A 23936-nucleotide genomic window follows, 5' to 3' on the forward strand; every position below is an offset into this window, starting at 1 on the left:
CATGAACCCTCGCCCAAATAAAGATATTCAGTTTTTTCCGATCCAAATGGGTTCAGCTCATGAATCACCAAAGCAATCAAAGTTGTGATTCACATCTCACAATTTCTTTTAGCACGGCCCAGCCTCAGAATCACGCGGCTCCTGTCGAGTCACACCTGACGTAGGTGGCCCCAGATAAAAGACTGGTACCTCACCCTGCAGATGACAAACTACATCTCACCATTAAACTCCATACTTGAGAAGTTAAATAGTTTGTATCATACATTTGGTTGAATTTGTTTAAATAGCCAGATTTTACCCATCAAGATGGTACTACCTTCAGCTAACCATTTGAGGATTACACAATGCATCTTAATATTTGCCATCTCAGGTAAGAAAATGCATCCAGTTTAACTGCATTAAGTAGGTGCAACATTATTTTTGCTTTATGGAAAAAGGAGAAATATTTCTGAGGCTTGATGTTGGAGGAATTGTAACTATTTGGTAATGTACATATTATCAATAATACATATATATATATAATATTGTATACCTTAGTATTAAGAAATTATATCGATTTGCAATCTCTTTCAAAAACCTGATGCACACTATATGAGTACTTGGGTAGTACTTAAATGACAGGAAAATCACATTTTGTGAGATGTTTAAGTGTCTTACAGACTGATTTTGAAGTAATCAATCCCTTCAATTATAGTTATTTAATATGTTTGTCTATCAATTTCAATATACTGTACCACTATTATACAGCTGAAGTCGGAAGTTTACATACACCTTAGCCAAATACATTTAAACTCAGTTTTTCACCCCTCAAAAATTCACAAGCCTAGTACAAATTCCCTGTCTTAGGTCCGTTAGGATCACCACTTTATTTTAAGAATGTGAAATGTCAGAATAGTAGTAGAGAGAATGATTTATCTCAGCTTTTATTTCTTTCATCACATTCCCAGTGAGTCAGAAGTTTACATACACTCAATTAGTATTTGTCAGCATTGCCTTTAAATTGTTTAACTTGGGTCAAACATTTTGGGTAGCCTTCCACAAGCTTCCCAAAATAAGTTGGGTGACTTTTGGCCCATTCCTCCTGACAGAGCTGGTGTAACTGAGTCAGGTTTGTAGGCCTCCTTGCTTGCACACACTTTTTCAGTTCTGCCCAGACATTTGCTATGGGATTGAGGTCGGGGCTTTGTGATAGCCACTCCAGTACCTTGACTTTGTTGTCCTTAGGCCATTTTGCCACAACTTTGGAAGTATGCTTGGGGTCATTGTTCATTTGGAAGACCCATTTGCGACCAAGCTTTAACTTCCTGACTGATGTCTTGATGTCTTGAGATGTTGCTTCAATATATCCACATACTTTTCTTCATGATGCATCTATTTTGTGAAGTGCACCAGTCCCTCCTGCAGCAAAGCACACCCACAACATGATGCTGCCACCCCCGTGCTTCACGGTTGGGATGGTGTTCTTCGGTTTGCAAGCCTCCCCCTTTTTCTCCTAACATAAGGATGGTCATTATGGCCAAACAGTTCTATTTTTGTTTCATCAGACCAGAGGACATTTCTCCAGAAAGTGCGATCTTTGTCCCCATGTGCAGGTGCAAAGTGTTATGTTTGTTCCTTATATAATGACAAACCGGGGCATAGGTTTAACTACTTTCAATGAACATATACTTCAGCTAGAATCAAATAAAAGTTGATTTGTCACGTGCGCCGAATACAACAACTTTACAGTGTAATGCATGGCTAAACAAGGAGAGAACTCCTTCTTTAGCCATGCAAGGCATTCTTCAACTACCATAGCCTGCTGCGTAATTGTCTATGTAACTACACGTCACATCGCATTTGTTTACTCAACCTGCGTAACACGCAATTTTCGCAAATTCACGCAATTTTCCCCCAATTGTTTGTTTTTCCCCAATTGTTTGTTTTTGCTTAAGAGGAAATAAACATATTCTGATATTTTTATAATTTTTTTAACTAAATATAGTCTGCCCAACAATACTCTATTGTCTATCAACGATCGGAATCCGGAACTTGAGAACTGCAGGCCATTGTCCGAGTACAGTTCAGACGCAACCCCATGTCTAGCAAAGACTGATTTCAGGTAGGTGATTACAGCTTTGCTGGAGGTAGGTGGCAGTGTTGCTACTTCAGGGTAGTTTGAGTAGTAGTTGGTAACAACAATGTGACTTTTGTAATTGCAGTCAAAAAGGTCAACTCCAACTTTGTAGTATTGTCTGTTGGGTGCTGGATGAGGCATTAGCGGCTCTGCTTGCTGCTTTGGCCTGTAGGTCAAACACAGTTCACATGAAGCAGTGGTCTGGCTGATTTCCTGGTTCATTCTTGGCCAGTACATTACTTCTCATGCTCGTTGTTTACATTTTTCCTCACCCAAGTGGCCCTCGTATTTTCTGTAGCATTTCTTTGCATAGTGTCATGGGAATGACACTCTTGTTTCCTTTGAACACTGTGCCATCCACAACAGTGAGCTCTGCTCTGCACATCCAGTAATCCTGTATTCTCCTTGGACAGTTGTTTTTCTCTGCGGGCCATCCCATCAGTGTTGTTTCTTTCAACTCTATCATTGTTTGGTCCGCTGCGGTCTCTCCTTTGATCTGATCCATTCTCTCAGAAGACACAGGAAGTGATGCTACGATAATGTCGACGTAGGCCTAAATCTCAGTGTTTTTCTGTGTGCTGAAGCTCTCTTTCTTGTCGACTGCTCGAGAAAGAGTGTCGGTGACAAACATTAACTTTCCCGGGGTATAGATCATCTTCACATCATACTTTTGCAGTCTGATCAAGATTCTCTGGATTCTCATTGGACAATCATTCAGTGGCTTAGACATGATTGACACCAATGGTTTGTGGTCGGTTTCTACTTCGAAGTCTCTTCCGTAGATGCATTGGTGAACACTTTCGCAAGCGTATGTACTCGCCAGTAGTTCTTTCTCTATTTGTGCATACCTTGTCTCTGCGCCTGTCAAGGCTCTGGAAGCATAAGCGATGGGTTGCCATGTGTCGTCATGCTGTTGCAGAAGAACTGCTCCCAGGCCAAACTGTGAAGTGTCTGCAGAAATCCTTGTGCTTTTCTCTGGATCATAGAACCTGAGCACTGGCTCTTCTGTGATTGTCTTTAGGTTTTTGAAGCGGTTATCCTGTTCATGGGACCATTCACATTCATTTTTCTGTTCCAGAAGACATCTGAGTGGAGTGGACTGTGCTGACAGTTGAGGTATGAACATTGCAAGGTAGGGGTTCATGCCCTTGAAGCGTCTCATGTTGTCCTTGTTGGCTGATGGCTGATGTTTTCCTCGGGTCTGGTTTGATTCCATCCTCTGAAAGTACGTCTCCCACGAAGGTAAGTATTTTCACACCAAATTCGCATTTGTTCTTTTCTTTCGTTTTAGGTTGACTTTCCGTGTCAGGTCCAGCACTTGTCTCACTCTCACGTCGTGTTCTTCTTTTGTGGACCGCCAGACAATGATGTCATCCATCATGGTCTCCACTCCAGGAATGTACTCGAAGGTCATGTGGATTGTCTTGTGGTAGACCTCTGGTGCAGAGAGAATCCTATATGGTAGACAAAGAAATCTGTACCTGCCCTCAGGTGTGTTGAATGTGCATAGCCTTGAGCTTGCATCGTCTAGCTTCATATGCCAGAATCCTGATGAGGCATCAAGCTTACTGAACCACTTTGTTCCAGCAAATTGCGACATTATCTCTTATCTGGTTGGCAACTTGAAATGCTCTCTCTTGATTGCTTTGTTGAGATCTTTCACCACAATAACCAGTGAGCTTACCCAGTCTGTAGGTCCATCCATTTTTGTGATGACGTCTATCTTTTCCATGCATCAGAGTTCCTCCTTGAGCTTTTTCCTCAGTGCAAATGGAACTTTTCTGCATGCATGCACAACTGGAGTAATTTTGTCATCAGTACATATTTTGTGTTCTCCTGGTAAACATCAAAGACCCTCAAACACATCCTCATACTCAGCCAGTAGCGATTCTTGGTCATTTTCAGCCTGTGATGTCACTACATACACTCTTTTCAACAAATTGAGCTTTTCACATGCATTGATTCCTAGAATAGGCTGTACACTCTTTTCAAGGATCAGCACCTCCGCTCTGAACTGTTTTCCTTTGTGCTGTAAAGTAACTATGCAGCTTCCTTTGACTGGTACGTTCTACCCAGTATAACCAATAACCTTAATTTTCACAGAGTGTATTTTGTTCTTCACTTTCAGTGTTCTGTAGTCATCCAGCGACAACAGGTTTACCTGTGCTCCAGTATCAAGCTTGAATGGCATTATAGTTTCATTCACAGTCAATGGCACAATCCATTCAGCTTTTACTGCATTGCATATTTCCAGAATCAACAAAATTCTTCAATCTCCTCCTTGTCTGTGTGAACCTTTTTCTTTGTAGCCTAAGCTTTGCAGCATTTTGAGAAATTATTATTTTTCCCACAGTTGTTACATGATTTGTCATATGCAGGGCAATTTTTTAGCTTGTGGATGAATCCACATTTTCCACGTAGTGGTTTGATTTCTCTCTTTCGCTTATTTTTGTTTTGTTAGGCATTGTGTGTGGTGCTCCTCTTTTTATTGCATGCACTGACACCTCATCCCTGCGCAGCTCTTTCGCTTGTGCTCTGGTGGTTTCAGCTGCTCGACACATTCACTGCTTTATCCAAAGTTAAATCTTGCTCACACAGCAATCTCTCATTGAGTCCATTATCAAGTATGCCACAGACAGGATAGTCTTTCACTAGTGAGTCTTTTTTGTCCATTTCTCTTACTTCAGTATGTTGTTCATCAACTTGCTCGTCAACAGATTCCAATGCAGCCTCGCTCTCGCTGCTGTCACTCTCGCTCATGCAACCTAGCATCTTAACCTACTCACGTCACTTGTCTTAGAATGTTAAATTTTTGTCTTGGAAATTTGCAGTTACTCCTTTCTTTTATCTGTCTCGTCATAGCAACCTCCAATCTGACACCATGTTATGATTGTTACTTATATAATGACAAACCGGGGCGTAGGTATAACTATTTTAATGAACATATACTTCAGCTAGAAAACTCCTTGTTTAGCCATGCAAGGCATTCTTCAACCAAATGCCCAATACCCGCATAGCCTGCTGGGTAATATAGTCTAAATGTTATTAACACACAAACCATAGTCTGTTTTTTTATGGCGGTTTTGGAGCAGTGGCTTCTTCCTTACTGAGAGGCCTTTCAGGTTATGTTGATCTAGGACTCGTTTTACTGGGGATATTGTCACAACTTCCGCCAACAAACCGGTCATGTATTTAACCCTCTGTTTCCCCAATGTCTTTATGTGTGATTGTTTATTGTTCAGGTCGGTACATTTCCGGCTGTTTTTTTCCAGGTGCTGTTTTCACCCGTGCTTTGTGGCAACCGTTATTTTGTTTGCACATTGGTATTGTTACTTGTGCTATTTCTTAGGTAAAGTGCATTGTTCACTCATCTCTGCTCTCCTGCGCCTGACTTCATGCACCAGCTACACCCACCGCCTGACATATAGATACTTTTGTAACTGTTTCCTCCAGCATCCAGCATCAGCAAAGAACAAGGATATTTGCTGATGTTCCGGCATTGATTTGCACATTACGCGCCAAAGTACGTTCATCTCTAGGAGACAACATGTCTCCTTCCTGAGCAGTATGACGGCTGTGTGGTCTCATAGTGTTCATACTTGCGTACTATTGAGGCACTGAGTTTGAAGGTAGGCCTTGAAATACATCCATAGGTACACCGCCAATTGACTCAAATGATGTCAATTAGCCTATCAGAAGCTTCTAAAGCCATGACGTCATTTTCTGGAATTTTCCAAGCTGTTTAAAGGCACAGCCAACTTAATGTATGTAAACTTCTGACCAACTGAAATGGTGATACAGTGAAATAATCTGTGTAACCAATTGCTGGAAAAATTACTTGTGTCAGGCACAAAGTAGATATGCTTATCAACTTGCCAAAACTATAGTTTGTTAATAAGAAATTTGTGGAGTGGACTCCAACCTAAGTGTATGAAAACTTCTGACTTCAACTGTATATTATTTTATATATTAGCGTATGATATATAAAAGTATATCTATCTGTACACATTTTGTATAGTATGCCTATAATGTTATTAATAATATATCTGCTTGATTCAGTAAACCACCTTCCTTCACTGTCTATTTTTGAAGACTGTGTATTCAATGGCACTTACCGACATTCAGAAAGACCAGCAGATCAAATTATTGTGTCCCTTGCGCCAACTCAAAGCACAAGTATATATTGCGATGACTATGAAATGTCTATTAGACAACAAAGTAGACAGGCTATAATTTGACCCAACTGGTGATTCAGGTGTACTTGATGGATTTTGAGTGGGAAAAGATGCCCTACTTTCTGTGACATGATAATACTATTATTTTGAAATATATCCATAATTCAACTCGCTCTACTTTGGTTTGACTAATTTGAGCTGAAAGGACAATGGACATTGTATACTGGGTTTCCAACCCTAAATGGCTTGTATAATAATGACAGTTATGGAATCGCTCAAGAGTATTCTCTACGGTCAGAACTCCATGAGTGTCCTGCAACAACTAATTAGCAAAGTGTTAACACTTTTGAGAGGGGTATTGTACTTCAATTGATGTCTGATGTGGATAGAGTAATCTAAAGCTAAAGAGTAAACCAAATTAATACCACACCTTTATGAGTAGCTGATACTCCATTATGATTGTTATGTTTCCTAATGGGCCACCAGATTTGCTCACTGTATTACTTTTATATACACTCTCAAACCTAGCCTGAAGACCCGATATTGAATTGAATTCTACATTGGGCATAAATGATGATTTGAAGCAGGAGTATAAAGATTTCACTCACAACCTCTACAAGCCAGAATGTTAAATAAAATTAGATTTGAATTTACTTTACACGGACAACAGGTAAAGTAAGTTAAAATATAGTTGTATTTATCATTCTGGCTTGTAAAGGTCTTGAGAGGAATCTTTTCTAATCATAACACTCATTTATACCCGACGTTGAATCCAGTGGAATCTCCAACTATACAGCCAACAGCTCTGTGTGTGCTACAGAGATAGGATATTAATTTGATCACTCTTTTGCTGCTGACAATTTTCCTGCACGGCAGGAAATGCACATTTGTCGTGAATTTTCCAGGTTTAAAAAGGCTTCTAAAGTTACTAATTTCCCTTTATGTCAGACCTGATTTGCCATAATGAAAAATGTATCAACTCTTATAGAAATTGTCAATTGGTTATAATCCACATAATTCACATTTTCTGTTGCTGCAGATTTTCCTGCTGTAGAAAACTGGCTCAAATGAAGATCCTACATCTGTTAGTACTTTAGGCTACCTCAAAAATCCTCTGATTCCCAAGATGAAAGCTATAGAAGTCCATGTTACACTCATAGCCTTAAATGATCCACTTGAGTAAGGTGAATATTTTTGCTTGCCACAGGTTCCCTGTGGTCAGTCACTCCAGCAGGTATGAGAACCACCCCAACAAACAAAATGGTATTCCAGATGGGCATAAAGATCACCAATCGGGTCTTCAATGACTCCCTATTGAATCCCAATTCCGAGGACTACAAGAAATTGTATGACGAGGTCAGCCAATTGGTAAGATTGAGAACAATGCCTTGATTTGAACAACACCACTATATAAACTATACCACAGCACGGGCCTATGTGCTGTTCTGGCTCAGAAAAGGCTTACTTACTTACTTACAATGTTATCACAGCAGGAATTATCTCTATAAGTGGTCTCATGACAATGATGAAAATTGTGACATAATTTTGTATTTTTCAGCTTGCTGATGTCTACAAGTCTCCTACATCCGGAACAGCATCCATTTATGAGGGCGTTGCAACAATGACTTTCAGGTACAGTAAGCTTGACTAAGTCACCTGGATCCTTTAGATCAGCTTTTGAGAGGATGTGTAACTAAAGTATAAACTCACTCCATTTAAATCTGTCCTTGACAGACCGAAACATGGAATTATGAATTGGAATGACTTGCCTCGTCTAAACTATGTAAACTTGTCAAAATTATAGCTTCAATGTCGAAAGAACCTTTAGGTTAAGTTTTGGTGGGTTGTGGTAGTGTTTTAAACAGCCATATCAAACTTTTAAACAAAATAAAAACATGAAAATGGCTGTGATCTTCTGGTTTACAAGACGTGCTTAATGCCCACCTCCACCTGGTCAAGGTTGGGTGAGGATATGTTATTATACTGTATCATCTAACATTCTTAATTTTCTGAATCTTGTCTTTTACAGAAATGGATCAGTGATAGCAAACACTGACATAGTTTTCAACACAACGTCTATCAATGGAAATGTGGTCAAGTTTGAATTCCTGAATCATATCGAAGCCAATCCTTCTGCCTCTCTCCATATAGATACAAATTATACTGAATGTAAGACATACAAATATACTAATTGCATTTTTCCATAATGTAATATTACATCATTACTCAGATTTTTTTTTACCTGAGTGATTTCCCCCTTTCTCTTTTCAGCAGAAACAGTTAGGGCTCCAACCTCAACCATAACCACCCCCACCTCAACCATAACCACCCCCACCACACCTACTACAACAATAACTCACATGACTGCAACCACTACTAACCCACCAACAACCACACCATTGGCTACAAATACAACTATGAAAATTCCAACAACTTCCACCCTATTGGCTCCAAATACAACTATGAAAATTCTTACAACTTCTACCTCATTGGCTCCAAATATAACTGCGACAATTCCAACCACAACCACCCTGTTGGTTACAAATACAACTATGAAAATTCCAACAACTTCCACCACATTGGCTCTAAATACAACTATTAACATTCCTACAAATTCAACTCCATTGGTTCTAACTACTTCTACGAATATTTCTACAAATTCCACTCCATTGGCTCTAACTACAACTATAAACATTCCTACAAAATTCACCTCATTGGCTCCAAATATAACTGCGACAAATACAACTATGAAAATTCCAACAAATTCCACCACATTGGCTCTAAATACAACTATTAACATTCCTACAAATTCAACTCCATTGGTTCTAACTACTTCTACGAATATTTCTACAAATTCCACTCCATTGGCTCTAACTACAACTATAAACATTCCTACAAAATTCACCTCATTGGCTCCAAATATAACTGCGACAAATACAACTAGGAAAATTCCAACAAATTCCACCCCACTGGCTCCAGCTACAACTACCAAAATTCCAACAACCCCATTGGCTTCAACTACAACAATGAAATTTCCAACAACTTCCACCCCATTGGCTCCATCTACAATTACGAAAGATCCCTCTTTTGACAAAACCACACAAGATCCAATTACCGTAGTAACCTTCTCTTCCACTAAAGGCAGCGGAAAGAGAAACAATAGTGTACTCCCTACATCCAGTCCTACAAATATGTCATCTTCAATGACAACTGGTGGTTCAGGAGGACACTACAAGACTAATACAATTCATCCACCCACCACAAGTCATGGTGCCAGTCCTTCACCTGGGACGGTGGACCCAGAAAAAAACAGTAAGAGACCAAACATCTCCCCATCTGGTGGTTTAACCAACCGTCCCCTGAAGCCTTCCATCGGGCCTCAGTCAAGCACAACAACTAAATCTAGCACAACTGCCAACGCAGCATCCAGGGATAACCGTGGTGGTTTCAGTGACTGGGTACCGGGATGGGCCATTGCGCTGTTGGTGTTAGCCGCTGTCATCCTGCTGCTCCTCATTATCATCTTCATCATGATGGTGAGTAACCTGCATGGTAGTTTGTGTACATTCTAAAAATATACATTTTGTGACACTTGAACGGCAACAGTTTTCCTCACTGTCTGATAGCTTTCTTATACGTTACTTTCTCAACAGGTGGTGCGCTGGTGCTGTAAAAGGTCAGATGGTCCATACGCTCATGAAAAAAAGAGCACCCCCAACATGGACTCTTTCCCCACATATGTCCCCCAAGCCCCTGTACAGGAGCAACCCAATGGCAAGACCATTGAGACTATCGTAAGAATACCTCTAAACATGAAGTCTGATCATCTGACCAGATACTTATAGTGGTATACCTCAACATAGCCTTTTTCTGGCATTGGCTCTGGAAATGTTGAATGTAGCTGCTAATATTACTAATACAATATTTAGTGTAATACAATACAACTTTATTAAATGTACCTGGCCCCCTCAGTACTTTTGAAAATACTTATCTTGAGCAATAACATAAGAATATGAACAATATTGATTTTGATTTTGATCATTCAGCTTCCTCTGTCATCTCGGAGGCCTTCCTTTTGGCTTTGGCCTTCCTATCTGCGAGTAAAGTTTGTTATCAAAGTACTTTAGTTTTCCAGATGTAAGAACTCAAGTGCAACTTTTTGTCAAAAGCTGGTGCTTATCTGCATTAGCCACAGATGGAAATACCCATATAGTGGGGAAAACATTGTGGCTGGGTACAGAACCACATCAATGCAACAGCTGCAAACTGAGAAGACAGAGTGAAACACTTTAAGCCAAATATTTTAGTACTGGGAGTGTTAAGTATATTGGATTAGCAATTAAATTTGTCTGTACCATTTTTGCATACGTTTAGTGTAGCTGGGATGATCTGACAGTAGACATTTTAGGAAGGGGTGTTTAAATGGTAATCTCTGAAATTAATGCATCTGTCTGATACTGAGTTACATCTCTCAGCAGGATGACCCACGAAAGAAGAAAAAAACAGGCATGTACATAGTGAACCCCTGAGCAGGAAGATGTGGAGGTGACATACCAACAGGTACCTAAACCCAACACAGCTCCTGATTGGTGGTTTTAACACACCCACAATGTAAGACCATTCTGGATTGGTTGTGAATGTTGTCACTCTAAAATAAAGCTAAAAAATATAATTGACCTGTGACATAGAAATAACATATTGCTATTGTTAGTAATACATATCAATTCAACCACATAATACTCGTCTACAATTACTTTTACAATTATTTATGTCAAAATGCAAGAATTATATACACTGCTCAAAAAAATAAAGGGAACACTTAAACAACACAATGTAACTCCAAGTCAATCACTCTTCTGTGAAATCAAACTGTCCACTTAGGAAGCAACACTGATTGACAATAAATGTCACATGCTGTTGTGCAAATGGAATAGACAACAGGTGGAAATTATAGGCAATTAGCAAGACACCCCCAATAAAGGAGTGGCTCTGCAGGTGATAACCACAGACCATTTCTCAGTTCCTATGCTTCCTGGCTGATGTTTTGGTCACTTTGGAATGCTGGCGGTGCTTTCACTCTAGTGGTAGCATGAGACGGAGTCTACAACCAACACAAGTGGTTCAGGTAGTGCAGCTCATCCAGGATGGCACATCAATGCGAGCTGTGGCAAGAAGGTTTGCTGTGTCTGTCAGCGTAGTGTCCAGAGCATGCAGGTGCTACCAGGAGACAGGCCAGTACATCAGGAGACGTGGAGGAGGTCGTAGGAGGGCAACAACCCAGCAGCAGGACCGCTACCTCCGCCTTTGTGCAAGGAGGAGCAGGAGGAGCACTGCCAGAGCCCTGCAAAATGACCTCCAGCAGGCCACAAATGTGCATGTGTCTGCTCAAACGGTCATAAACAGACTCCATGAGGGTGGTCTGAGGGCCCAAAGTCCACAGGTGGGGGTTGTGCTTACAGCCCAACACCGTGCAGGACGTTTGGCATTTGCCCGAGAACACCAAGATTGGCAAATTCGCCACTGGCACCCTGTGCTCTTCACAGATGAAAGCAGGTTCACACTGAGCATATGTGACAGACGTGACAGTCTGGAGACGGCGTGGAGAACATTCTGCTGCCTGCAACATCCTCCAGCATGACCTGTTTGGCGGTGGGTCAGTCATGGTGTGGGGTGGCATTTCTTTGGGGAGCTGCACAGCCCTCCATGTGCTCGCCAGAGGTAGCCTGACTGCCATTAGGTACCGAGATGAGATCCTCAGACCCCTTGTGAGACCATATGCTGGTGCGGTTGGCCCTGGGTTCCTCCTAATGCAAGACAATGCTAGACCTCATGTGGTTGGAGTGTGTCAGCAGTTCCTGCAAGAGGAAGGCATTGATGCTATGGACTGGCCCGCCCGTTCCCCAGACCTGAATCCAATTGAGCACATCTGGGACATCATGTCTCGCTCCATCCACCAACGCCACGTTGCACCACAGCCTCATCAGGAGCATGCCCAGGCGTTGTAGGGAGGTCATACAGGCACGTGGAGGCCACACACACTACTGAGCCTCTTTTTGACTTGTTTTAAGGACATTACATCAAAGTTGGATCAGCCTGTAGTGTGGTTTCCCACTTTAAGTTTGAGTGTGACTCCAAATCCAGACCTCCATGGGTTGATACATTTGATTTCCATTGATCATTTTTGTGTGATTTTGTTGTCAGCACATTCACTATGTAAAGAAAAAAGTATTTAATAAGAATATTTCATTCATTCATATCTAGGATGTGTTATTTTAGTGTTCCCTTATTTTTTTTAGCAGTATATATATATACAGAGAACTTTCAACTGACTTTTTGATCATTTAAAATGTCCTGGTCCTGTACAGAGGTTTAATTCGTTTGCAGCAGATTACATACAAGCAGAGCAAAAACAAACATCAAACTTTTCAAAATGCACAACACAGTGGAATGAGTTAAAGGAAACAGTCAGGTAATCACATTGCAGGAATTTATGCAAATCATTTGCAACACAATCATGGCTAAGATATATTTGAGGTTAAGAATGAAATAGATATGGCTTCAATGTGTTAAGTGTCATCCAAACGCCCTGCTGTGGGCAGAGGATATTTCCAGTTAAAAACATTTAAAACAGTTTGTTTTAGCTATTTAATATCAGATTATATTGGATCAATACACAGAATGCCCATTCACATCAAAGCTCTACAATCTTTCATTGATTCTAAATACCACTGTATGTCACTCTTACAAAGGCTTATATGGGATACTTCCTGGGAATGATACCCGGCACATTGTTTTTATGGTGATTTATACGACTGTATTTACTTTGGTAGTAAAGGTGGCAGATTGACTCACACCTGCATTCTAGTGGCCCTGCCCAGTGCATTTAAATCATATTGATAATAGCCTCAAATGTTATGGCTCAATATTGTATGGGAAGAGGCCTATACAATGCTGCCTCTCCGCACTTCAGATTGTGGGTAATTCATTGAGCAATCTGTTCCCATTTGAGGCTCAATCAAAATGTGTCATTATTTTTGACGAATGGCAAAAACAGGCTTGTCGTGTGTGTGTGTGTGTGTGGTTTGAATCACTTGAAGAAGCAATTTCAACTTTGGGATATTTATGTTTAGGGCTGTTAAAGCCCACAGGACCTAAACCCAGACAAACCCACATGAAACATATTAACATGCTTGATCAAGAAAATAAGTATCTATATGATAGATATTAATGAACATCTTTAGTAAATTTATGTTTATTTAACTGATAATCTTTATTTATTTTTCCAGGCAAACTCTTGTCTGCAGAACAAGATCTGACAAAGATGAGCTACAAGCAAAACCATGTCACAACCTCTGTAGAAACTGTATAGTTTGTCAGGAATTTAGCATGTTATATTGGATGAAAATGATCTGAATGATTTCATATGTTTGTATTTATTCCACAAATCTTGCGCATAAATTTTGGGCAACCTTGCTAGTATTTTTGAACTGTATCTGATGTCGTCATATTTGACCCTGTTATGAACACAACCAGCGTCAAGGTGATATATTTTTTCAGTCTGTTATATTCTGGCACAAATATCTCAGATGTTTTGCTTTGCATCATGTTCAACTGCTCAATTGTATAATGCTGAAGAGGAATGTTAAATCAAATATGAAAATCAAGAGTTCCTTAATTGGTCAGATATTTGAATCGGGAGTTTACAGCAATGATGTATATGAGCCCTGGATTGCAGATGCTATGTGTTTGCCATTGACAGGCTTTGAAGCCACCAGTCGGCCATTTTGGCACTCCCCAGGTGGAACAGTCCTTCATAGGAATACATGGAATTCTACAGTATTTCAATTAAATGTTTCAGGGACAAAATGACATGTATTTAAATATTTGTTTATTGTTGGGCCAGTAACATTGGTGATCTCAAAAAAATATACTCTAAATGTTTTTCTATATTTTATTTGTATGTTTAGCTCACATAATGCAATGTAAAAGAACACAATAAGGTGTCTGAAATAGAATAGTTGTGGCAAAAACCAATTTAGAAATTAATAAATTCATTTCTGTAGCTTCCAAAATATATATTTTTTACGTTGAGGGAGTGCCAAGATGGAGGCATGGTGGCTTCAATAGAGCCGCCAAAACAGTATTCTAGTGTATATATAAATCATTGGCTAACAACATGTGCAGTAATAATGTGACATCTTGTGAAATGGAAATAGATGGAGGTCTGAATCCTAACTTGACTTGAGTGCCCATTGATGTCAATGGAAGATTTTCAAAAACTCCAGTTTACACGCACAGATCTCAAGTTAGGATTTGGGACTTGAGAATTACACATGTAAATAGGAGTACATTTCTGAGTACTGAGTTTGGATCATGTTATGTACAATTTAATGGAAGACTTGTAAATAAATGCTGAGAACCAAGACCTCTTCTTCATGGAAGTATCCTCATTAAACTGACAGTTCACTCCCAACATCGAAGTTGGTATTTCTAGACATTAAAAGTAGTTTAATGAAGAAATATACAAAAGTATGTGTGAATTTGGCTATTCAAGCCACACCCATTACTGACTGGTGTATAAAATCGAGCTCACACCCATGCAATCTCCATATACAAACATTGGCAGTAGAATGTCCATACTGAAGAGCTCAGTGACTTTCAACGTGGCAAGTCAGTTGGTCAAATTTCTTCCCTGCTAGAGCTGCCCCTGTCAGCTGTAAATGTTGTTATAATCTTGTTTGTTCAAGTCAATCAGCATTTTGTCTCAGCTCCTGCTTTTTCCAGTCTCTTTTCTCGCCCTCACAGTTTTGACCCTTGCCTGTCCTGACTCCGAGCCCGCCTGCCTGACCACTCTGCCTATCCCTGACCTTGAGCATGCCTGCCCAACCTGTACCTTTGCCCCCTCTGAATTACCGACCTCTGCCTTACCCTGACCCCTTCCTATCGTCCGGTACCATTTACCCACCTCTAGTTTTCTGACCCCTGCCTGAACTGACCTGTCAATTGCCTGCCCTTGTTGGAACATTAAACTATTGTTTATTCGACATGGTCTGCATCATTAAAGAAATGGATCAATGATAGCAAACACTATTATAGTATTCAACACAAATCATATCTGATTAATAAAATTATTATTATTATTAAATAATTTAAACGGCTTACTAAATATTGTGGCATGTTTTGTTTTATGTTGCATTAAAAAAAGGAAACTCCAATAAATATATGAAGACCACAAACTCAGCAAAAAAAGAAACGCCCCTATTTCAGGACCCTGTCTTTCAAAGATAATTCGTAAATATCCAAATAACTCCAGATCTTCATTGTAAAGGGTTTTAACATTGTTTCCCATTCTTGTTCAATGAACCATGAACAATTTATGACCATGCAGCTGTCGAACGATCGCTAAAACACTAACAGCTTACAGATGGTAGGCAATTAAAGTCACAGTTATGAAACTTAGGACACTAAAGAGGTCTTTCTACGGACTCTGAAAAACGGCAAAATAAAGATGCCCAGGGTCCCTGCTCATCTGTGTGAACGTGCCTTAGGAATGCTGCAAGGAGGCATGAGGACTGCAGATGCTGCAGATTGACTGTTAATTTTGATTTTGACCCCCCCCCCCCCCCCCCCCTTTGTTCAGGGACACATTATTCAATTTCTGTTAGTCATGTCTGTGGAACTTGTTCAGTTTGTCTCTTCAAAACCAGGTTCAAACCAAGTTGCTACCACCAATGTATGTAAATATCCGGAATAAGAAGGATACATTTACAGATGCCTGTGAAAAAATGTACAACCATGAACAGCAAATCCACATTGTGTTTGTGCGTTATGAGTTCGAAAGTACAGGGTCAATACACAATTGAGAAAGTCAACCATCTACAGAATAAAATTGTCTTTCAGGCCGTAATCCCACTAAGGTTTACACAAATGGTTTACACAAATACTCTTATGTTCTCTTGAGCAATACCAGTGTGCTACCAGTGTGATTGTAATGAGATGGCTTTGAGAAAACCTTGTACTTTTCCTGCAAAACACCCTCACTCAGAACCGTGTAATCCATTGACTATACAGTAATACCATTCCATTTCTAGTTGACTTGCCTCGTTTAAACTATATGAGCTTGTCAAAATAAATAAATCAAATGTATTTATAAAACCCTTCTTACATCAGCTGATATTACAAAGTGCTGTACAGAAACCCAGCCTAAAACCCCAAACAACAAGCAATGCAGGTGTATAAGCAGGGTGGCTAGGAAACCTAGGAAGAAGCCTAGAGAGGAACCAGGCTATGAGGGGTGGCCAGTCCTCTTCTGGCTGTGTCGGCTGGAGATTATAACAGAACATGGTCAAGATGTTCAAATGTTCATAGATGACCAGCACGGTCAAATAATAAAAATGACAGTGGATGTAGAGAGTGCAACAGGTCAGCACCTCAAGAGTAAATGTCAGTAGGCTTTTTATAGCCGTTCATTCAGAGTATCTCTACTGCTCCTGCTGCCTCTAGAGAGTTGAAAACAGCAGGTCTGGGACAAGGTAGCACGTCCGGTGAACAGGTCAGGGTTCCATTGCCGCAGGCAGAAGAGTTGAAACTGGAGCAGCAGCACGACCAGGTGGACTGGGGACAGCAAGAAGTCATCAGGCCAGGTAGTCCTGAGGCATGGTCCTAGGGCTCAGGTCCTCAGAGAGAGAGAAAAAAGATAGAGAGAGCATCCTTAAATTTACACCGGATAAGACGGGAGAAATACTCCAGATTTAACAGACTGACCCTAGCCCCCCGACACAAACGATTGAAGCATAAATACTTGAGGCTGAGACAGGAGGGGTCTGGAGACACTGTGGCCCTGTCTGACGATACCCATGGACAGGGCCAAACAAGCAGGATATAACCCCCCCACTTTGCCAAAGCACAGCCCCCACACCACTAGAGGGATATCTTCAACCATCAACTTACTATCCTGAGACAAGGCTGAATATAGCCCATGAAGATCTCCGCCACTGCACGGATCCAAGGGGGGCGCCAACCTGGACAGGAAGATCACATCAGTGACTCAACCCACTCTAGTGATGCACCCCTCCTAGGGAAGGTATGGAAGAGCACCAGTAAGCCAGTGACTCAGCCCCTGTAATAGGGTTTGAGGCAGAGAATCCCAGTGGAAAGAGGGGAACCGACCAGGCAGAGACATCGAGGGCGGTTCGTTGCTCCAGTTCCTTTCCGTTCACCTTCACACTCCTGGGCCAGACTACACTCAATCATAGGAACTACTGAATAGTCTTCAATAAAGACTTAAAGGTCGAGACCGAGTCTGCATCTCTCACATGGATAGGCAGACCATTCCATAAAAATTTAGCTCTATAGGAGAAAACCCTGCCTGCAGCTGTTAGCTAGGAAATTCTAGGGACAGTAAGGAGGCCTGCGTCTTGTGACCATAGCGTACGTGTAGGTATGTACGGCAGGACCAAATTGGAAAGATAGGTAGGAGCAAGCCCATGTAATGCTTTGTAGGTTAGCAGTAAAACCTTGAAATCAGCCCTAGTCTTAACAGGAAGCCAGTATAGTGGCTAGCACTGGAGTAATATGATCACATTTTTGGGGGTTCTAGTCAAGATTCTACCAGCCGTGTTTACCACAAACTAAAGTTTATTTAGTGTTTTCTCTGGGTAGCTGGAAAGTAGAGCATTGCAGTAGACTAACCTACTGCAATGTGTCAATGTCGCAAGAAACTTTTTTGGGGTTTGGTTAGTGTTTGAAACAGACATATCAATCTTTGAAACAAAATAAAACACGATCTTCTGGTTTACAAGACGTGTTTAATGCCCGCCTCCACCTGGTAAAGGTTGGGTGAGGATACGTTATTATACTGTATCATCTTTAACATTCTTCATTTTCTGAATCTTGATCTTTTAAAGAAATGGATCAATGATAGCAAACACTATTATAGTATTCAACACAAAGGCTATCAATCGATGGGTGGTCAAGTTTGTCATTTGAATCATTGCAGCACAATCATGGCTAAGATATATTTGAGGTTAAGAATGAAAAAGATATGGTTCCATTGTGTCGAGTGTCAATGTGCAGAGTGATGGAATGATGGAACACATTCAATCTAAGTTGCATCCTGTAGTTGAGTTTTCTTGACATCCAGTAGGCCTGCTATGGGCAGAGAGGATTTTTACAGTTATGTCCCTTTAAAACATTTTGTCTTTCCTACTTGATATCAGATTATATTGGATCAATACCAAGCTTGCCCATTCACAGCAATGCCCTACAATCTTTCATTGATTCACTCGTACGAAGGCTTATATAGCTATCTGAGCAGCTAACCGATTGCTGCAGCTGTACATAGTCCATCTGTAAATAGCCCACCCAATCTACCTACCTCATCCCCATATTGTTTTTATTTACTTTTCTGCTATTTTGCACACCAGTATCACTGCTTGCACATCCTCATCTGCTCATCTATCACTCCAGTGTTAATCTGCTAAATTGTAATTACTTCACTACTATGGCCTATTTATTGCCTCCTCACGCCATTTGTACACACTGTATATAGACATTTTTTTTCTTCTATTGTGTTATTGACTGTACGCTTGTTTATTCCATGTGTAACTCTGTGTTGTTGTTTGTGTCGCACAGCTTTGCTTTATCTTGGCAAGGTCACAGTTGTAAATGAGAACTTGTTCTCAACTAGCTTACCTGGTTAAATAAAGGTTAAATACTTTTTTTTAAATATAAGGGATACTTCCTGGGAATGGCACCCGGCACATTGTTTTTATGGTGACTGATACCACTGTATTTACTTTGGTAGTAAATGTGGCAGATATACTCACACCTGCATTCTAGTGGCCCTGCCCAGTGCAATTATATCATATTGATAATAGCCTCAAATGTAATGGCTCAATATTCTATGGAAGGAGGCCTATACAATGTTGCCTCTCCCCACTTCAGATTGTGGGTAATTCATTGAGCGATCTGTTCCCATTTGAGGCTCAATCAAAATGTGTCATTATTTTTGACGAATGGCAAAGAAACAGGCTTGTCCACTGTGTGTGTGTGTGTGTGTGTGTGTGTGTGTGTGTGTGTGTGTGTGTGTGTGTGTGTGTGTGTGTGTGTGTGTGTGTGTGTGTGTGTGTGTGTGTGTGTGTGTGTGTGTGTGTGTGGTTTGAATTACCTGATTGGTGGTTTTAACAGACCCTCAATGTAAGACCGTTCTGGATTGGTTGTGAATGTTATGTCACTCTATAATAAGGCTTAAAATATCATTGACCTGTGACATAGAAATAACATATTGCTATTGTTAGTAATACATATCAATTCAACCACATAATACTGATTGTTGTCCTATGGCTCAATATTGTATGAGGCTCGGCCTTGTCTCAGGATGGTAAGTTGGTGGTTGAAGATAGCCCTCTAGTGGTGTGGGGGCTGTGCTTTGGCAAAGTGGGTGGGGTTATATCCTTCCTGTTTGGCCCTGTCCGGGGGTGTCCTCGGATGGGGCCACAGTGTCTCCTGACCCCTCCTGTCTCAGCCTCCAGTATTTATGCTGCAGTAGTTTATGTGTCGGGGGGCTAGGGTCAGTTTGTTATATCTGGAGTACCTCTCCTGTCCTATTCGGTGTCCTGTGTGAATCTAAGTGTGCGTTCTCTAATTCTCTCCTTCTCTCTTTCTTTTTCTCTCTCGGAGGACCTGAGCCCTAGGACCATGCCCCAGGACTACCTGGCATGATGACTCCTTGCTGTCCCCAGTCCACCTGGCCGTGCTGCTGCTCCAGTTTCAACTGTTCTACCTTATTATTATTCGACCATGCTGGTCATTTATGAACATTTGAACATCTTGGCCATGTTCTGTTAAAATCTCCACCCGGCACAGCCAGAAGAGGATTGGCCACCCCACATATGCTCTCTCTAATTCTCTCTTTCTTTCTCTCTCTCGGAGGACCTGAGCCCTAGGACCGTGCCCCCGGACTACCTGACATGATGACTCCTTGCTGTCCCCAGTCCATCTGACCGTGCTGCTGCTCCAGTTTCAACTGTTCTGCCTTATTATTATACGACCATGCTGGTCATTTATGAACATTTGAACATCTTGGCCATGTTCTGTTATAATCTCCACCCGGCACAGCCAGAAGAGGACTGGCCACCCCACATAGCCTGGTTCCTCTCTAGGTTTCTTCCTATGTTTTGGCCTTTCTAGGGAGTTTTTCCTAGCCACCATTGCTGCATTGGCACTGCATTGCTTGCTGTTTGGGGTTTTAGGCTGGGTTTCTGTACAGCACTTTGAGATATCAGCTGATGTACGAAGGGCTATATAAATACATTTGATTTGAAGAGGCCTATACAATGCTGTCTTTCCCCACTTCCCATTGTGGGTAATTCATTAAGCGATCTTTTCCCATTTGAGGCTCAATCAAAATGAGTAATTATTTTTGACAAATGGCAAAGAAACAGGCTTGTCCACCTTGTGTGTGTTTGTGGTTTGAATCACTTGTAATTTTCAGTCTAAATTACCAGTAAATGGGTTCAAACAGAATATGTAATATTGGCATGAACAAGCAATTTCACTTTTGGTTGAAACCAACAGTAGTTCCATACTCTGGGTGAGGATCTTTATGTATAGGTCTGGTCAAGCCGACAGGACCTAAAGCAAGACAAACATGAAACATATTATTATGCTTGATCAAGAAAATAAGAATCTATCTGATATGTTAGATATTCATGAACATCTTAATTAAATGTATGTTAATTTATCTGATCATCTTTGTTTATTTTTCCAGTCAAGCAAGATCGGACAAAGATGAGCTACAAGCAAAACCAAGTCACCGCCTCTGCAGATACTGTACATTTAGTCAGGAATTTAGTATGTTATATATCAAGGATGCAAATGATCCGAATGAATGGTTTCATATGTTTGTATTTATTACACAATGTTTGAGCATGAATTTTGGGCAACCTTGATAGTATTTTTGTACTGTATTTGATGTCTTCTTTGACCCTGTTATGAACACAATCAGCGTCAACCTGATATATCTTTTCTGTCTGTTATATTCTGACTTTTCATTGGTACAAATATCTCAGTTTTGCTTTGCATCGTGTTCAACTGTTCAATTTAAAAATTTAATATTTATTAAATATTAAATATGAAAATCAAGAGTTCCTTAATTGGTCAGATATATAAATCCTGGATTGTCGATGCTATATTTTGGCCATTGACAGACTTTGAGGCCACCGGTCGACCAAAATTTGCACTCACCGGTTAGGAGCACTACTCCATTGGAAAGAGTAGAATTCTACTGTATTTCAATTAAAAGGACAAAATTACATCTATTTAAGTTTTTTTTAAATTGTAGTTGGAACAGTAGCATTTGTAATCTAAAAAAGTTATTTTTGAAGGAAAATATTTGTATGTATTTGTATTTTTTATTTCTACGTTTAGCTCACATAATATAATGTAAAAGTATGCAATAAGGTGTCTGTAATAGAAGACGTGTCAAAAACAAATGTAGAAATTAATAAATGCATCTCTAAAGCGTCCAAAATATTTGTCACGGCGGATTTCCTCCTCTCCTCTGAAGAGGTGAAACAAGGATCGGACCAAAATGCAGCGTTGTAAGTGTCCATGGTTTTAATAGGAAACTCAACATGAACACAACTAAAAAAAACAAGAACCTTGAAAAACCGAAACCAGTCCCCTGTGGCACAAACACTGACACAGGAAACAATCACCCACAAAATATGCAAAGAATATGGCTGCCTAAATATGGTTCCCAATCAGAGACAACGATAGACAGCTGCCTCTAATTGAGAACCAATCTAGGCAACCATTGACATACAATTATCTAGAACGGTCACAGCCCCATAAACTTACAAACCCCTAGAAAGGGTACAGCCCCATAACCATACAAAACTACATAGAAAGGAAACAGCCCCATAAACATACAAAACCCCTAGACAAGCCAAAACACATAAATCCCCCATGTCACACCCTGACCTAACCAAAATAATAAAGAAAACAAAGATAACTAAGGCCAGGGCGTGACAATATTTTTTCAACGGTGAGGGAATGCCAAGATGGAGGCATTGCGGCTTCAACACAGCGCCGCCAAATGGTCATCTAGTGTATATACATATTATTGGCTTACAACATGTGCAGTAATAATGTGACATCTTGCAAAATGCAAATAAATGTAAGTCTGAATCCTAACTTCACTTGAGAGATCATTGATGTCAATGGAAGATTTGCAAAAACTCAAGTTACTCTGCACAACAAATTTCCCAATTGGAACAATAAAGATAACTTGAATTTGAACAAATATCAAGTTAGGATTAGGGACTTGAGCACTACACATGTAAATAGGAGCACATTTCTGTGTATTGAGTTTGTATTGCATCACGTTATGCACAATTTAATGGAAGACTTCTACTGTAAATAAAGAGAATAATAATGGAGAATCAAGAACCTTTTCTTCATTGATGTATTGTCATTAAAATGACAGTTCACACCAACGTCAAAGTTGGTATTTTTAGACCTTAAAAGTAGTTAAATGAATGACTATATATACAAAAGTATGTCGACACACCTTTAAATTAGTGGTTTTGGCTATTTCAGGCCACACCGGTTGCTGACAGGTGTATAAAATACATTTGGTCATGTAGGGAAGTACATGCTTCAAGTCATCTGATCTGAAGTCATTCAAAATGCATTCAATCCCAAATGTCCTTTGATTTACATGACATTTGGTTGGGGCTGTAATGAGTCATAGAGAAAGGATGTGGGCGGGTACAAAATAAACTCATGAATGAAAATTCACTCAACCGCTTACCTCTGTCTATGTAATCTACAGAGTACAAAAAAAGGATATTCCTTTTAATTGCCAAATTCATACCCATTTGAGCCAATTGAAATACCATTGGCATTTCGTAAGCAGACAGGTTGTTTAGCATGTGTGGTATATGAGTAATATGTGAATGGCACAATGCTGCAAGAAACTTATAAATCTCTCTCCATCCATCTCACTGTAAGATGGAGGTATGCAGGTACAAAATTTGATATGTCTATTTTGTCCCATTCAATGTGAATTATTCAATCTAACTTTTTTGTGCATTCCTTATTGGTGACTATGCTGTTTGGAACTCCTTTGGAACCAGAAATGTAATGAAACCTTTCCATGGATCATACAGGCCTCCCACAATCACTGGATGTGTTGTTTTTATATGTTATGTGGCAGACCAGGGGGTTTGGTCAAGACGTTTACACAGATCAGACACGGACAGACTTGGATTAGCTCGGTTTCAAGGGTGTTCATTTAAAAAAACAACCGAAAAGAAGAGACTAGGAGACCTCCTCCGGGATACCGTCTTCTGGGCTCCGCGTTCTTGCTGTATCCTGGGGGGAACAAAACTCCCTCCATTACCTCTGGAACTGAGCACGACTATACGGGAGTAACCTCTCTGCCCCCAGTCCCCTCCCTTGTGTGCTGCCCTTCTGGCAGCTTTATGGGACTCATCCAGCTGGTGAGCAATCATCCCCTTGATTACTCACCAAGCACAATCAACCCCAGTTAGTCCTGGCCGGAGGGCCTATCGAGACCTGGCACGTCCAGCAGAGGGAGCCATCGCCTCGTGATGTAGACTCCACCTGTTACCAAGCCT

The 23936-nt window shown here is 40.5% G+C and overlaps 1 protein-coding gene across 3 annotated transcripts; it reads left to right on the forward strand.

Moving 5' to 3' along the window:
• The first annotated feature begins 219 nt into the window (after positions 1-219).
• LOC116354383 (mucin-5AC-like) lies at positions 220-14727 on the forward strand. 3 transcript variants are annotated; one of them, XM_031793526.1, is made up of 9 exons: positions 220-370; positions 7499-7659; positions 7850-7923; positions 8321-8460; positions 8563-8869; positions 9065-9827; positions 9945-10085; positions 10767-10851; positions 13578-14727. In XM_031793526.1, the coding sequence occupies exons 1-8, from the start codon at positions 307-309 to the stop codon at positions 10818-10820; spliced, it is 1704 nt and encodes a 567-aa protein (XP_031649386.1). In that variant the 5' UTR covers positions 220-306; the 3' UTR covers positions 10821-10851; positions 13578-14727. The 3 variants fall into 3 exon arrangements, with proteins under 3 accessions (XP_031649386.1, XP_031649384.1, XP_031649385.1); XM_031793524.1 differs by having other exon boundaries at positions 8563-9827; XM_031793525.1 differs by having other exon boundaries at positions 8563-9827; positions 10770-10851.
• Positions 14728-23936: the final 9209 nt, after the last annotated feature.

Source organism: Oncorhynchus kisutch, linkage group LG17 (assembly GCF_002021735.2).
Source record: "Oncorhynchus kisutch isolate 150728-3 linkage group LG17, Okis_V2, whole genome shotgun sequence".
Classification (NCBI taxonomy): domain Eukaryota; kingdom Metazoa; phylum Chordata; class Actinopteri; order Salmoniformes; family Salmonidae; genus Oncorhynchus; species Oncorhynchus kisutch.

Coding starts and splice junctions, on each gene's coding strand:
- LOC116354383 (XM_031793524.1), top strand. CDS start 307: ATGGTACTACCTTCAGCTAACCATTTGAGGATTACACAATGCATCTTA. Junction 371..7,498: donor CTTAATATTTGCCATCTCAG/GTAAGAAAATGC, acceptor TGCTTGCCACAG/GTTCCCTGTGGTCAGTCACT. Junction 7,660..7,849: donor ATGACGAGGTCAGCCAATTG/GTAAGATTGAGA, acceptor TGTATTTTTCAG/CTTGCTGATGTCTACAAGTC.